The sequence below is a fragment of the Sinohyriopsis cumingii genome, chromosome 3 (genome assembly GCF_028554795.1).
Source record: "Sinohyriopsis cumingii isolate HCF-2022 chromosome 3, ASM2855479v2, whole genome shotgun sequence".
NCBI lineage: Eukaryota > Metazoa > Mollusca > Bivalvia > Unionida > Unionidae > Sinohyriopsis > Sinohyriopsis cumingii.
This window is the reverse complement of record NC_142963.1, coordinates 105,384,750-105,401,469: the sequence shown is the minus strand read 5'-3', so window position 1 is coordinate 105,401,469 and position 16,720 is coordinate 105,384,750. Positions and strand designations below refer to the sequence as shown.

The 16,720-nt window shown below is 35.7% G+C and overlaps 1 protein-coding gene across 6 annotated transcripts in view; it reads left to right on the top strand.

The window, feature by feature from the left end:
* LOC149803465 (ras-related protein Rab-26-like) overlaps positions 1-16,720 on the top strand; it is a 163,483-nt gene that overhangs the window by 99,074 nt on the left and 47,689 nt on the right. For all 6 annotated transcript variants that reach the window (XM_089953176.1, XM_089953175.1, XM_089953181.1 and 3 more), the window contains one exon: positions 9,327-9,368. In XM_089953176.1, coding sequence (XP_089809302.1) covers positions 9,327-9,368 — 42 coding nt within the window. The remainder of the gene's footprint in view (positions 1-9,326; positions 9,369-16,720) is intronic.

Sequence of the window (16,720 nt, the reverse complement as noted above, 5' to 3'; positions counted from 1 at the left end):
TGGACATGAAAACATGTGCACAGAATTTACTGTTATTATGAAACCTTGACTGATTTTTAGCTTGCCTAACTGAAATAGAGGAGAGCTTTTGTGCTTTGTCTGGTGTTGGTGTTTGTGTCTGCACATTAAAAAGTGTATATACATATATACTGCATCTCAACCAGTCTTTTTTATTAGCTTGTATGCAACTGTACAGTTTGGAGAGGGTTGGAAATGGGTTTAGAGGACTAACTTGTACATAATTAAGTTTTTAGGTTTAGCTCATTTATTATGAATGCTGTATACATACTGTTATTTCTGTAATCATAAATCTTGGTGAGAGATGCTGTTTATAGTACAAAACCCATATCATAAGTGTACGTCACTATGACCCATATGTCATACTTCACTAATTTTTTGTTAACTTTTGCATTTTATATTTATTTTTGAAGCATTGTTATTAAACTAGATGAGTGTATGCATCACTGTTAATTAGTATCACACCTTTAAAGCAAAAGATGGTAATTTTGACCTGAGCTGCATTTCACATTGTGCTAACTTAGGTTAACTCATGGCCAGATGGGATTTTTGCATTCTGTATACATACTGTTATGCCTTGAATTGTAAAACTTGGTGAGGGGATGCATAATGATGAGTACTATTCCCTCAGCACAAACTAGGTTACTGTTGATTTTGTGTTTCAAGTTTTTTTCTCAAGCACTTTTCATGTCAGAATTATTCAACTTGATAATTTTATATATCTATTTTTATCAATGCATTTAACAAAAGGTTACTGTAACCTACATTTTGCTGACTAATGGTAAGGTTTTGCATTGAGGTTATGACTGTATAGGGTTTCTTTTGCATTCTGTGTAACTGCTGTCCCATCTTGGATTTTGTGAAATTTGAGTGAGAGCATACTTTTTGATAATTACTACTCCTACATGCTAAGTAGACCATTGTGGCCCAAATTTTATGCCTCACTGTGATGGATTAAACAAGTTTTGATTAATGTTCATTTTTCAGGCACTCTTAATGCTACAGCCATGAAATTATTGCTGATATGCATCTCTGTTATGACCAGACCCAGGCTATAAAAGAAGCTCATTATGGCCTGTAGCTATATTTCATCTTTTGTTGGCTTTGGTGGAGTTTTTGCCTTTAGCTCCAGACCATAATAGATTTTGGTATGTTTTATGCATACTCTCCTAATAAGAATCCTGAAATGTGCTGTGGAGAGGCATCATAACTATTGCATAAAGTGGGTTTGGTTTTTCATGCTCCTGTGCTTTTGTTGAATCTTTGTGTTTAAGTTCATTTTGGGTACCGTTTTTGTTATGATCATGAAACTTGACACATGTAATTGGATGCATACTGTTAGTCTTGCACTCTTGAACCAGAAAGGTCACTGTGATGCACACTGTATGTCTTAACGACATGGGTATAGTATTGTATTTAGCTGATGTACACTGAATGCCTTAACGACATGGGTATAGTATTGATTTAGCTGATGTACACTGAATGCCTTAACGACATGGGTATAGTATTGTATTTAGCTGATGTACACTGAATGCCTTAACGACATGGGTATAGTATTGTATTTAGCTGATGTACACTGAATGCCTTAATGACATGGGTATAGTATTGTATTTAGCTGATGATCACATAGAATTTTCCATGTTATACACTTGTACATTGTAGTCTGTACAGAACCAGTGCTTTTGCAGGTTGGAATGAGTATATATATGCATCCTTGATTTATCTCTAGTTTTTGTATCAGTAGAAAAATTGTGGAAAATTGAGGGCGATGGGAGATTAAGGTTTGCTTTATATCATCATGGCTTGCACTAAAGTTATGGAATAAGTTCTGACTCTGTGTATGGATACCAGTATGGTGACCATTTCGAAAATATTGTTATCTCTACTCGAAGTAATGATTATATCAGCATTGGATTTTCACCAGTATTACTTAATGATACCTAGTTCCAGAATGAAAATGTATGCCAGTCCATACATCCAATACCTAGTTCCTGAATGAAAATGTTTGCCAGTCCATACATCCAATATGGCTGCTATGATAGTATGTTTTGAAAACCTTGCTGTATTACTCCCCTGAATGGATGGTCATGTACTGACACATGGTTTTCATGAAAATACTTCTATTGTTTACTTGGCTTTAAATGAAAATGGCACCAATCTAACATCCAATATGTTTTCCACAGCAGCTAATTTGAAAATCATATTATTGCTGAAGAATATCAGCTGTGATTAAGTTCCAGCACTCAGCTGCTGCAAGGAAGAACTCATGTTACATTGGATTCCTGGAAATTATATTTGCCCAATAGAACATAAGTCCCTTTGAGGGACTTTTTATTATAGCAAGAATCTGCTTTCAAAATTATTATCAAGCTCTTCTGTGTACCTGTGTTTAAATTTTGTTTTTATATGTACTTCTATTTAAATTTTGTATGTATATGTACTTGTGTTTAAATTTTGTGTTTATATGTACTTGTGTTCAAGTTTTGTGTGTATACGTACTTGTGTTTAAATTTTCACAAACTGAAAATATACTCATCAGTAATTTCAAAATAATCTGTACTTAGTAGGTTTTGTACAAGGCAGTATTGGTCATGGTTCCAATTTTACGTTACTGCAGGACATGAAGTTATTAGATGCTGATGCATTTGGAGTCAGGGGCCTTGTCCAGGGACACAATAGTATGGTCTGAATATACCTCCCTGTTTGTTTGTACCCCACTTCTGATTCAAAAACAAAAAGCATAAATAAGATAAAAGACTGCACAGAACATTTTTAGTTCATTCGTTGATTTATAATTTCAAACCTGATTATGACCAGGGGGCTATAACACTATTATCGTCTGCGTGTTTCATATCAAATGGAAGTTTTTAGTGTAAAAGATGACCCTGCTTGCCTGTCATTTCCAGTTCCTGGACAAGTTCATTTTCATTGAATAGGTGGATGCATGACTATGCATGTATGTACATAGAAGGTAAAAACTATGTTGTCTGCTTCTGATATTTACAATGTCAAATCAAGCAAGGTAAATTAAGAATGATGTCAGATTTGCCTTTCATATTGATTTAACAGGCAGTGTAATTTCTATGTACAGGTGTGCAAAGAGATACAATTATCAACTCTCAGCCTTATGGTAATTTCCAGAAATAAGCAACAGATACTGAATAGGATCCCATATTATATATGCAGTATGGCAGTGTCTTAGATGGATACTCCTTTAAGCATGAAATGCACAGATGATGACTGTTAGGGCTACCCTGGTCATACCCAGGTTAGAAATCAATGAATGAAATGAGTAAGTTCTGTGCAGTTTTTGTCTCATTAAAGATTTTCATTATTAAAATTGGTAGGGGGATATAAACAAATGGGGATTTATGCAAAAACTATTATTAACTGGGTTAACCCTTGCTGATCCAGTGGTAGTATTCAAACCTGCACACTTCAGGTTTCAAGTTTAGCTGAATGAGCTCCTGACAGAATTGTTTAGCAAATAAAACATATGGTTCTCTGTGGAGGCCAAAATGTTCAGAAGGTAAGTGATATTTGTTTTAAAGTACAGTGTCAGCTTTTGTTAGTTTGAAAGTTCCATTAGGTTCGCACATTTATGAAATTAGCAGTGGACTTTCTTTTCTGCCCTTGCTCCTCATGTGTATAATATAATTCATGACCAGGGCCTAGGAAGAAAATTCTCAAGCACTTGTTCAAGGGACGAGTTAGTTGTAAGAGTTACTTTTTCTTGTCCTACTTACACTCAGCACAATACAATTCTCCACTACACTGCTTTAACTTTTACAAAAGGACTACAAGTATCTGATGCAAGCTCGATACTGAAACATGCATAAAACATAAAAGTATTATGTTCTAGTACATGGCTCCATAGGTAAACATAATGAGAGATAATTTGAGAAATTGCAGTTTGCATCATAGCCCTTGGTTTATTTGCTGTATTCACAATGCAGTGAACATTCAGTCTTTATAATGAGCTATCACACATATTTGAGAGTTAGATATCGGAGAAGACTAGGGATAGAATGTTAACATTTTATGACTTTTGTCTCGTTAGATATTAAGTTTGCATGCCCCAGATAACCTGTATTTTCAAGACTGCAGCTTTATTGATACATTGACATGCCAAAGTAAAGATGCCAGCAGATATCTATTTAAGAAAAATATTGATTACTTGAACTCAAGAGAATTTCAACATTCTCAGTTTCCACCAACTTTCATGCAAAAGAATCCTTTTTGGTCAAGCCTCTGTTTTAGAGAGGTTATACACAGGCAACATAAAAAGGAAGCTTACTTATTTGCCAAAAGAATTGGAATATTTAGAGGTCATTACCCCAACTAGATTTTGACCAATCAGTTGATCTGTCAATATTCTCTGCTTTCTAAATAGATTGCAATAGCATGCATTGAATGAAATTTGGTGAGAATCAGCTTAGACTTAAAACACTTGTTTTTAATAGAAGTTGGCAACATTTTCCCCATGAAAAGTAATTACATGTACATGATTATAGAAATCTCTGTTGGTATCTTCCCTTTGGCATGACATAATGTATCAGTGAAGTTTCAGTCTTGAAAATACCAGTGACATGGAGCAATTGTAACTGATGAGATGAAAACATTTTGATAGTCTGTCTCTTTAATGTATCAGAATTCTGACAATATGTTGGCTCGTTGAAAGGGAAACAATGACTGAATTACTATAAAGTGTCACTGAAAAGCGTTACAATCCATTTAGAAACTTAGAGTACATGGGAGAAACTGCAATAATGATCTTAATATTTAACCATTTTGGTATGAAGCTTACATCCAGTGTAACTCATGTTAAAAAAATTAATAATAAAAAAATTAGATCATATCCTTGGAAAGATGTTCCAGCCTGAAAACAAGGAGGCAAATTAGGTTATTTATACCTGACGCATGCCAAATGAGAAATGATGTTGATCTTTGGCGCTTGTTACGGGTAGAAATTGCACTCAGATTTATTGTCAAGGTGTGAATCTGCTTTTACTCAGCTCATGGACAAGTATAGTAGTGTTTTACTTGGCCCAGTCAATTTGACCATGTCAGGACAAGAGGACAAGTGTGATTACATAAAGTTGGTACAAAATAATAGTTGTTGAACATTTACTTATTTACTGTCTGCTTTTTTATTTTGCATGATTTATTAAATTTCTTAGTCATAACATTCTAATAGTCATAGAATATTAAAAAAACCATTTCTGTGGTTGACCTTTTCCATTGGTATAAAGTTCAGATTTGATTGTGTTGTCTTGATATTTTAAAAACAGAAGAATACTAGACATTAAAAGTCATACAATGTCTTGATTACTGATTTTTGAATGATCTTAACTGATTCAAGGATTCATCAGCCCTAAAAATAAAAATAAAAATGAGTATTTGGTAAGCAGGAGATCACAAGATACCCTCACTTCTGTTGCATGAGTTAGTATCCTTAAGGATGTTCAAATTACTACAGAAAGTAGGTCACAGCAGCCCAGTGTATGTGTGACACAGCTTAATTCCCAGATGCACCCACACTGTGTGTATTTGTCAGCTGCAGTCAGTTAAAAGCACTGATGTGGTTATTACTGTATATACTTGATTGTGGGTAATGGATCACACTGCAGACTGTACAGACCCAGATTTGCCATCCCATAATGTGAAGGCAGATCTGGATCTTACTGTTTGTTAGGAATAATTAGTAGCACAAGCAAAAACACTATCTGCTGGCACATTATGCAATGGCAGAGCAGGGTCTTTTTTGTTTGCATTTGGACTGGACTTTTGTGTGCAATATATACAATGATGAGAGTGATGGAAGACCAAGTATTTAAACATAATTTTCAGTAATCAGCCATCAATGAAGGAAGCTTTCTTCTTGAGAATATTATGTCTTTACACCTTTAATTTTAACATATTGCTTATATATTAACCCAAAATGTTGATTTTAAACTATTTGATATTCAGTTGGGGTGGGTGGGTGTATTTGTATTGTTCCTCAGTCACAGTACCACACATCTTGAATTGTTCAGCAAGATCATGTTGTGACAGTGATAATTCTGTTAACTCAGGGAGGCATAGAAATGTTTACATATTTGCAAATATTAAATGTTTGCATGAAAAATGTAGTGAAATATCTCCAACCAATTAAAAATGCCAGTTGACCCTTCCTGATGATCTATCATTGATCTCTAACTAAAAACCTATTTCCAATGCTAGTAAAAATGTTAAAAATTAAGAACACATACATCTTTAAGTATTGTTCAAAAATAAAAATAAACAGGCCACATTGACCTAGTTTTTGATGAGTGAAAAAATTTTATTCAAGATGCACATATAGGGTAAGTTTGATAGTGATGGTCAAAAAGGTACTTATAGCCTAAACTTAATTGTAATTGATTTTTATTCAATCTTGAAAAGTAGTTCATAGTGACCCAGGTTTGGTGCACAATGCAGCTTATTCCAGGATGCACACAAAGTGTAAGATTAGAATGATGGACACAATTTTGAAGTAATTTAAAATCCTGAAAAATAGGTCATAGTGAGTTGCTTTTGGTGAACAGCATACAACCATCCTATTGAGCACCTTTATTGCAAGTTTGTTGGCAGTTGATGAAAAGATGTAAGAATTTGAGACATGGCATGATTTTGAACCAATAGAATGTGGGTCACATTGGCCCATTTTTGTTTATGACACATGACACATGTATGTCCCAAGATGCACCCACAATGCAAGCTTGATGTTAATGAGTAAAATATTATAGGAATTGTTACACAGAAAAGGATAATGGATGGATGGATGCATGGACAGATAGATGCACAAAGTGATTTTTATGGTGCCTGCTTCTCAAGGTTTGAATATATTGCTATCCCTTGTCCTCTGGCCTTGGTGAATGTTTTTTTCTTTCTGAGTTTGAATAAACCTTCTTTTAGCTGTATCAAAAGTCAGTAATTCTATCATATCAGGGAATTCTCAAGTGTTAATTTTAATTCAAAAGTCTTGTTACAAGTTTAGTTTTCACATAAGAAGGCAAAAGGATCAAAATACATATATTGACAACCTTTGAACAGAAGTTTTCTTGAATGTATGTTCAGTAATATGGCATGTGTTATTCTTATGTAGTGGTTCATAGCCACGATACCTAACATAAGAATGTTTATCTTTTTATGTTTGGAAAGCATGTTACTTTATCATCCCCCTTTATACTTGATTATTGATTCAACAACATGATGAAACATATGTACTTTAGAATCAATTACATGTTTGTAATCGTATGAACTCTTATTTGTGTACAGTGTATCTCATAGTTTGGGTTAACTAGCATTTGTTGCAACAACAGATTTTATTCAGATGAGTGGAATCAACTATAAGTGTGTGTGTTTGTGTGTGTGCATGCGTTTGTATTTGGTGTAAAATGAGGACATTCATGCAATTACACACCAACATACCGTAGACACACCTCCAACTGAGGGTGTCCTCTGTTGAAAAAATGGTAAAATCCTGCTTCTGCCAACTATTTTAGCTAGAATAACGTAAAACCATGATTTGTGGGAAGATCCCCGTTTACATGCTTGGTGCTTGTTTTTGACTTTGGAGGAGAGTAATCTTTCTACCAAAGTTGGAGATACACACGCCCTAATCTGAAATTGCCTAATTATCTGACCCATCTGTAAAGTTAAAATGTCCTATTTGTGGCAAAATTTTAGACACGTAAAGATATTGAAAAGACATCCTTGATATGCAAAATTTATTTTATGATTATTAAATGAGCTATATCTACCCGTTTCATCATTTGCCTACTTAGTATTCAAACAGATGTGAATCAAGTGAAAAATCTCACTAAGGTGCATCACATTTGCCACCATGGCAACATAAATGGTTTCTACCGAGACCCTTCTTGTTTATTCCTTTCTGTAATTTACCAGTCTCCTACCGTAAATATTGCCACTGCAGTTACACCATCAATGTATACCACTAGGTTTTTGTAGAGACTATGGTACTCCAGGGACACTCTGGCACTTTTGACCTGAATTCACTAAAAGTCAACCATGGCATCATGGAAACTTACTGGCACTTCACTCGATGACGTTTGCTCTCACTAATTGGCTAATTATTTCAGGCCAAGGAATATATCCATTGCACCGAGTTCCAATAATCAAACAAGTAGCCATACAAATCTAAGAAGTCCTTACAACGGGGCACTATAACCAAATGCGCATGATCCAAATTTATTGCAGTATGATCTCCAAAGTGGTGGATTAGTCCTACTGTAGTCTAATTGCAGGACAATCAGTCTATCAATAAATTCATCGGTCAGTCAATAACAACAAGATACATACTCAAATAAGAGGTTAATTGCCCTAAATTAGAACAGTAGTAGATGAAACCCTTATGTTGGTTACAGTTGCTCAATACTTGTATGTGATTTGGATTTGATTTTAATGTAGCTTTAACAATCTTTCAGTCATATTGCTACAGTGTCTGCTGTATGTCAGTTTACAGTGATGTCGAGTAATGGGGCATCATGCAGCAGACATGTAGTGTGATGTCCCACACAGTAACATTATTATGACACCATGCTGACTAGTCTTAACACTAACATCTTAATGCAGAGCGCCTAGTGAGGCAGCTGTTAGTACCATTTTTATGTCTTTGTTATGACTCAGCCTTGGTTCAAACCCGCGACCTCCCACATCCGAGGCAGACGCTCTAAAACTAGGCCACCTGAGCAGTAATATTGATTATTAAGACTTGACTAGATCTGCAAACATGTCCTCAATGGTTATAATGCACCAGTGTCCACGGTCTCCCTGATTTTGTCAAATAGTGTACATCCTTAGTTTGCATGGATTGTACAGAATATTTGTGTAAACATGTGAGTCCTCACTTGCATTGCTAATTTTCATATTCCTTAGAATTTATAATACAGTTCCCGCTTTGATACATCACCATTTGCTATTAATTTACTGCCTCGAACTGCATTTCTTTTCGCTCTAACAGAACAAATGTCCTCTGTATGCAGTTCCATACTCAAGTCCTCGATATCCACCAAATACAATAATGTGTGTGTGTGTACGTGTGTGAAACATGGCTGTCAGAAGCATAGCTAGAGATGGGTAGAGAGATAAACGATAGATAAAAAGAAATCTTTTTGTAGAACACTTGATAAACATATATCATTTATCACCAGTTATCCTGTGCATGAATAAGTGTCTGCTAATTAGCTATGTTCCTCTGTAAACAGAATGTAGCAACATGTAGATTGCTCTTTTCCAGTGTACAATTTAGTTGTCTTATTTTTCAGAATAAAGTGGTGGATGTGGATGGTACCAAGGTGAAATTGCAGGTAAATATTTCACAATTACAAAGTGCTGAAATAATTGAACAGTCCAAAGTCCAGGTTTGTACTAGTCTTCCAGATCCAGCCCCTCCCATTGTCTCAGTGAGCTGCCTCTCAGGCTTGTAAAGCAAACAGGGTTGTCTAATTTGCCTGACAAAACCATGAGCATATTTAATTCAAAGTTCTTGAAAGATTCTGGTAAATTATTGATAATCAGCCCCCTGCTGGGGATTCATTTGTGGATCCCTCACTCTTATGAAGATCATCAGCTAACTTTTATAGAATTCTGTCTACTTTGTTTACAAAACAAAGCTTGGGACCTATAAATTGGAATCAGTGCTTTTCTTTTTCTCCATATTTCATTGATTATCTTTAATTAGCACTCATTTGTCATTTGTGAATAATAATTAGGTAATCATTGCTCATATTAATAAGGTAATGCATCACTAGCAGTGTTGCACCTAGGATAATAAAGGTAGGGAACATTGCTTCCATGTTCTCTAAACTTGGCGGACATTCTAAAGAGGCATTGTAACCCCAAAAACTGTATAGTTCTTAATGCACTTAGTCTGGTTGTGTTAAAATGAAAGGAATAAGTGAAATATTTGTTATTATTTGCATTTTACAATTTTGCCCTCAGCACTCACTATCATCTTGCCATTACACATCTATATCATTTACATAAATGTTTTAGTAAGTGCCCAAGTCATCGATAAAGACATTATGTTTGAATATGGGGATCAAAGAGCTATGCCCAAGTCATCCATAAAGACATTGTGTCTGAATATGTGGATCAAAGAGCTATGTCCAAGTCATCCATAAAGACATTATGTTTGAATATGGGGATCAAAGAGCTATGCCCAAGTCATCCATAAAGACATTATTTTGGAATACGTGGATCACCTACAAAGAACTGTGCTTTGGAATTTCCATTCTGGAATATACAGTGTACTCTCATTTAACTGCAGTATTTTCTACCAGTATTTATTATAACAATTCCCATTTTGTTCTGAATTATTTTTGTTTTGAAAGTAATGATTGATTAAATGCCAAACTGTGTATTTCTGAAAGTTTTTTTTGCCCCAGAAGTGTCCCATTAGTCATTAATTGAGTATTGAAAATAACCCTAGCAGCTGTTATTGACTGACTGCACTGCATCCTGAATGTTTTGATTACCAAATATGTTGTTTTAAAATGGAAATGAATTGCTATCTGAAATTTGTTATTGCCTTTGGTGACCTTGGCCACAGCTAGCACCAACAAAAACAACGACATGCACACAAAAAAAACGATAAATGGATATTTTAAATATTTTCCTGGTTTGGTTGTCAGGACAATAAAATAAACAGAAACTCATGATCCCATGCCCAAGGTGTGATGCTGGTTAATTATAAAGAGTGGTACCCATGCCATTGTTTAACAGTTAAGCTTATCAAGAAGATTAGCACATTTAAAGTATTCAAGGTAATGTTTTTTGCCATAATGGATCATAGATAATTGCATTGTATTTAATTCAGACAGATCAGAGCTGGTGATTCTGTTGATAAATGGAGTGCATGTTTTCTGTACATATCCACAGTACTTATGACAGGAACTAATTCTGAAACTTAACTCATTTGGCCCCAGAGGTTTTTGTTGTTTTTGCCTGAAATGCGCAAAGCAAAGATGTTTGGGGGGGTTGTTTCTGAATACATCGTAATACATCGGCTTTCAACAGATTTTCCATGAGACTAATGCTTAGTTGTATTAGAAACATCATTTTCCTTTGGTTATTTTGCTTGTGCATGAGCAGGAGGGTAAAAGTTGTAGTTCTTTTTTTTTTTTTTTTTTTTTTTTTTTTTGCTTGATGGACCCATCATTTTCATATGGAGAACGCTCTTTATGCCCACCTTATCCTAGTTTTTGCAAAGGTTCACTGTCTGTGTGCAGTTCAGACCAGTCTTTCTTAAATATGAGGCCAAAAGGTCTAAAATCCAGACACAAAATCACATTCCGACCACGAGTGAATTTTGGGTGGAAAAAAAAATGGGTCCAAAAAAATGAGGTTTTTCTCTCTGTATTTTGTAGTGCAACTAGAACTTCCAGATTATTTGGTATCATTTTAAAGCTATATTTGTCTGCTTTTATGTAATACCACCCATGTGGTGTATCTTAAATGACCAAGATGCTGCAGAGCTCGGAAATAGGGTACAGCCTCATCACGCCTACAGACAGGATTGGGGCCGAATCAGTTAAACATGTTGGTTTTACTGTTTGAAATTTTAAAAAAATGCAATGACTTTCTGACTTGATTTCTGTTTGAGTACTATATGCAGATTTTTGCAGTGTTCAGGAAATTAAGCTACTAGTTCTGGAAGACTTTTCCCAGGTGATTATGATGACCTGCCAAGAGAGTCAGTACATTAGCAAAGGCAATGCTGAAGACATACAGAGATTGCAAGCGCTGAAGTGTATGTTACAGTTCTAAAGAATTCCACACCTGAACAAGCAGAACTTTTGAAATTGTTGAAAGTGAGAAGATTGGTGGTTCATTCTCCAGATCAATATCAAAATTATGAGGAGACTGTTGCAAGCAGGAAACTTTTCAAAATACATGTGAATGTCAATTGCTGATCATTCAGAAGGAAGACATTAATAGGAGCGGTTGGATACTGGTGGACTTATGGACATGGACGAAAACATTGCTTTAACTAAAATGGAACCAGATTTTGAGGAACAAAGTCAGATATAAATGATGTTTACAAAGACAGTAAAGAATAAAGTGTTTTGGTAAATACCAGTGGTCATGGTTTGCATAAGGACTAAGAAAAAAACAATGGAATAAAAAAAACAAAATAAAAACAATGTTAGAAGACAATGGTCATACACAATTTTGTTTCTGAATTCCGCTATTTTGAGAGGCAAATAAAGAGAAAATGAGTAAATTTGAAGAGTTTTTTTAATATATTTCTTTTGTTACTTAAATTTCCCAGCTGTTTCGGGGTTGCAGAATGGGCTTGATGCACGTCAGAAAGCATCTTCTTAGTGGAGGCAACCTGTTTGCAAATGGGTTGTGTCTTCTGTTGGAGGAGGAGAGGATCCTGGTACAGTAGTTAAGTAGAGGAAAGGCTGATGGTTGGTGTTCTCATGCAACACACTGAGTTGGTCTCAGTTTTGTATAGACTGTTGGTCAGAAGGGCCTGGTCTGATGAATCAGCCTGTCATGCCAATTTAGCTGTTTTCCATAGTTTAAAAGCTTCATGTTTGATTAACATGGTATTGTTTCCAAACCTTACAAGAGACAGGTTCTGAGGGTGGTGGGTGAGTCATTTCAGCAAGGTTTATACTTTGCTTGAGTATATCATCCTTTGTAGCCCTGACATGAGAAATGCAAGAAGGACTGTAAATCTTTCTTCCCTTCTTGGGCTTGAAGGTGGGTGAGGAGCACAGGTGCTAAAAAAACAATGCTGCTATGATGAAACCTTTGACCATTAGTATGAGACCTGGTCTCAGAAGGAGTAGAGATAATGCAACCAGTGATTCAGATGAGGAAACTCATCCAGTTCAGGGATATTGACCAAAATTTCTCGTCACTGAATCCAGTGTTGAGAACTCGGAACTAACCAAGTTTCAGTTTATCACCTTTTGCTCTTCAGAGCTTGATTTGGGCCTGAGTTACTTGTAGAGTGTAGCTGCAAAGCTCATTCAAGTAATCTACTTGACTCAAAGCAGTTTATGGTATTTTCATTACAAATCTCTTACATACATGCCAACCATTACACTTTGGTGTAATCATTACACTTTTTTGTTACCAAATTACGCATTACGTGTAACTATTCGGATTATGCGTTTTTGATACATCCCCCTTCAAAAACATTAATAATTTGTTTTCTCATTTTTATTAACATCACGTTAATCCCACAGACTGTGTTCTAGAAAAGATGGCATCTATGTAACTACGACATAAAGAGTATGCTTGTCCGAAGACTTGCATGCACTTTCCTAACAGATGTTCTATTTATAGCAGTTACCCTACTTTAAGAAACATGCTGGTTTCTACTTTCAACTTTTGACCTCGGTTTTTAATATAGCAGCTGTATGGCTTAGTTAGGAGAGAACAGACTGGTTTTCTAACTTTTAATCTTTGCTTGCAGATTCTTTGTTCTAATTCAGAGCAGAACCAGTCTGTAGGTATTTGGCGCTAAAAGTCAAGTCAGATTTATTTTAGTCGATGTGTGTTAGGGCAAAAATATTTTTCACATAATTTCACAGATGGATTAGGAAAAGATGAAAAATCGATTCAGAGATGAATACATGAATTACACAATACAGCATGCCATTCTAGGGAACTTCATGCCCCTTGCAGGCTGCGTGGAAAGGATTTTAATATTGGTCATGGTGGTAAAACAAGAAAACTTGAATTAGCTCGTTTACTAACTCCAGTACTGAGGTAACTTCTTTTTATACAGAGAACTAAATTGTGGACACAAATTTTATAAATGCAGATGCGTTATGTACTGAGCTGTTCATAAAACACGGACAACCTCTAGCAGTAGAAGACTGCATTGGTCCTTTGTTTAGACGGATGTTTCCTGATTCCAAAATTGCAGAAAATATGCATGTGCAAGAACCAAATCATCTAATATTGTTAGGTGTTTAGCAGAAGATACTTCACTTAAAATTGCAGAAGCCATGAAAATTGGGCCGTTTATGCAACAGACAGGAGTAGTGATTGTGACAAAAAGTTGTACCCATTCTGTGTAAGAGACTTTGACAGCGAAAAGGGCAGTCAGAGTGCTCTTCTTTCATTACCAGAATTAACAGTAGATTCCACTGGAGAAAATATTTTATTATTTGCTTGATAATACTTTGAATAAACTTAAGTTGGCAGAACTGTATGTTGTTTTAAGCTCATACTGCATCAGTGATGACTGGAATTCACAAAGGAGTTGCATTCTGTATTTTGACAAATGTCTCTAACATTGTACATATATGGTTGTCTCTCTCGTATGATGCACCATGTTGCAGGAAAAGCTGCTGATAAATTAGATGAGCTTCGGAAGTATCACGTTGTCACTCCATTCTACCTGACAATGTACTTCATACGGATAGAGTTGATTTTTTCATCTTATATCCCAGCTAAAAGACCCAATAACTGTAAGATATAAATTTCCTCTTCTTTGTCAGGTTATGAAAGGAATATAGGTTCTTTACCATTCTAATGCTGACTGTGAGAGATTGTTCAGTATTGTTCACAAAAATAAAACTGAATTCAGATCCAGGCTCACTAACCCAGCACTTAGTGCTTTGCTGGCGTGCAAAGCATTCATAATCTCAGCTGGTACAAAGTGTTTTGAATTGTAATATGAGAGTCGGTCGCTTTTTAAAGCTCAAAGTGTTCAGTACAAAAACTTGAAGCAGTAATTGATGTTAAAATTTCAGAGGGGTAAATAAATCATTGTGTACATATGCTCATTGAATTTTTATCATGTTATATGTGGATTACTCTTTTTCTGCTCAGATCATTCTTTTTGTCCACTTGGATTACACTTTTTCCTCACCAGGGGTTGGCATGTATGCTCTTAACTTGTCAAGAAGTGTTGTTTGATCTAGAGGTTTGAATGGCTGCAGTGAGGCTGAGTTGCTAAAAAATTTCAGGTCTCCAAATATCTCAAAAGCTATATGAATCAACATTTGCTGTAATGGCAAGTTAATTCCAACAAACACATATCAATCAAAGCCAGGTTCTTAAATATCCATGTCAGCCTTTTCATTCCTAGTCCTTTGTGGTTTCTCAGCTGCCAGAAATATGGCCACCACAAAGATGGCTGCAAGAAGAACCCAGTCAATCCTATGAGGGTCACAGTGGATTGTTCAGCTCAGAGAAAATCTCTTGTGTGAATTGCCAGGCAGAACTTTCTTATATTTTAGCAATTGCTCTAAGCGGAAACAGGAGAATGGGTTCCATCTTGTAAAATGGGAGGAAGGCATCAGCTTTTATGAGGCAAGGAAAGTTGTAGAAGCCACATCTCCACTTAACACAGTGGGCAAATCCTATACTAGCACAGCTAAAGTGGAAAAAAAAACTTTCACAAATGCCAGTAATACATGGCTTGGCTACAGGTTCAAACCAAATTGACTGTCTTGACACTGCCAAAACCCATCCTAGCAGCTACCCCAACTGACAGTGAAATAGACAACTCAATCAGTGTGCGAATGTCACAATTAGGACATTTAATGATACAAATGAAAAACCACAAAAACAGCTGCCAACCACTGGCCCCAGTGGACATAAAATTAGTGTTCCATAGAAGATTCCGAACTCTCCTATAGAGAAACCAGTTAAAGCCATTCTGCCAAAAGAGCAGCATACTGTTTGCACTAATGGATAATACATGTTTCTACCCAAAACAATGAGAGGATTACAGAATTCACTAGACTTCCCAATGGATCTGAATTTACTATCAAGCTGTTTAATAAGTTTGGACGTCTAGAGAGTATGGACACTAGAGAACCCATTGATATCATACCAGGGAAAGCTCCCAGATACCCATTATTTGCACTAGTTTCATAAATATTTCTGATACCATAATACAACAAAAATTGCCTTGGTTTAAAGGCCAATATTGATGAAATTAATCTTCAGCTTGGAAAACATCTTATACCAGTTTATCTTCAGGAAACCTGATTGAAAGAAATCTTAAAAACTTACGTTGTACAGCACCTTTTCAAGATATACGGATAAAGTTGCTGGTGGGGTGTGCCTCTTTATAATAATAAAGCTCCTCACAGTCAAATTAATATCAGTAGTACATTACTGGCTATAGCTGTTTGTGATTCATTACATAAAACTCTTTCACTTTTCTTCAATACATGCATCATAATCTTCCTTCAAGTACTCCAGTCTGTTAATCTGATTTAGAAGATCTTATTCAACAACTTTTTGTTTACTCGGTGACTTTAATGGCCACTGTACACTTTGGAGCTGTAAAGATGTCGACAGGAGAGGAGGAAGATAAAGGAGTTGATTTCAATCTGTGTTTTTAATGACAAGTTGTATACTCACCTGCATCCTATGATAGGATCCAACTCGTCCATGGATTTGACTGCCTGATAAATTTTAAATCTGCTAATTCTGAAGATTACGATAAATTTTAACTCTCAGAGAGTTACAAAATTCTCTTGAATTGCTCATGATACTTCAGCAAGACCAAATGATATCCACTATCAAGTTTTGAAACTTTTATTTGACACAGATTTAAATAGATTGCTGAAACATTTACAGATTTTAGAAAGCGTCAACTTCTCGTAGTCTTGTCGAGATGCAACAGTAATGCCAGTATCCAAACAGGGAAAGTACCATACTGACCCTTCCAGCT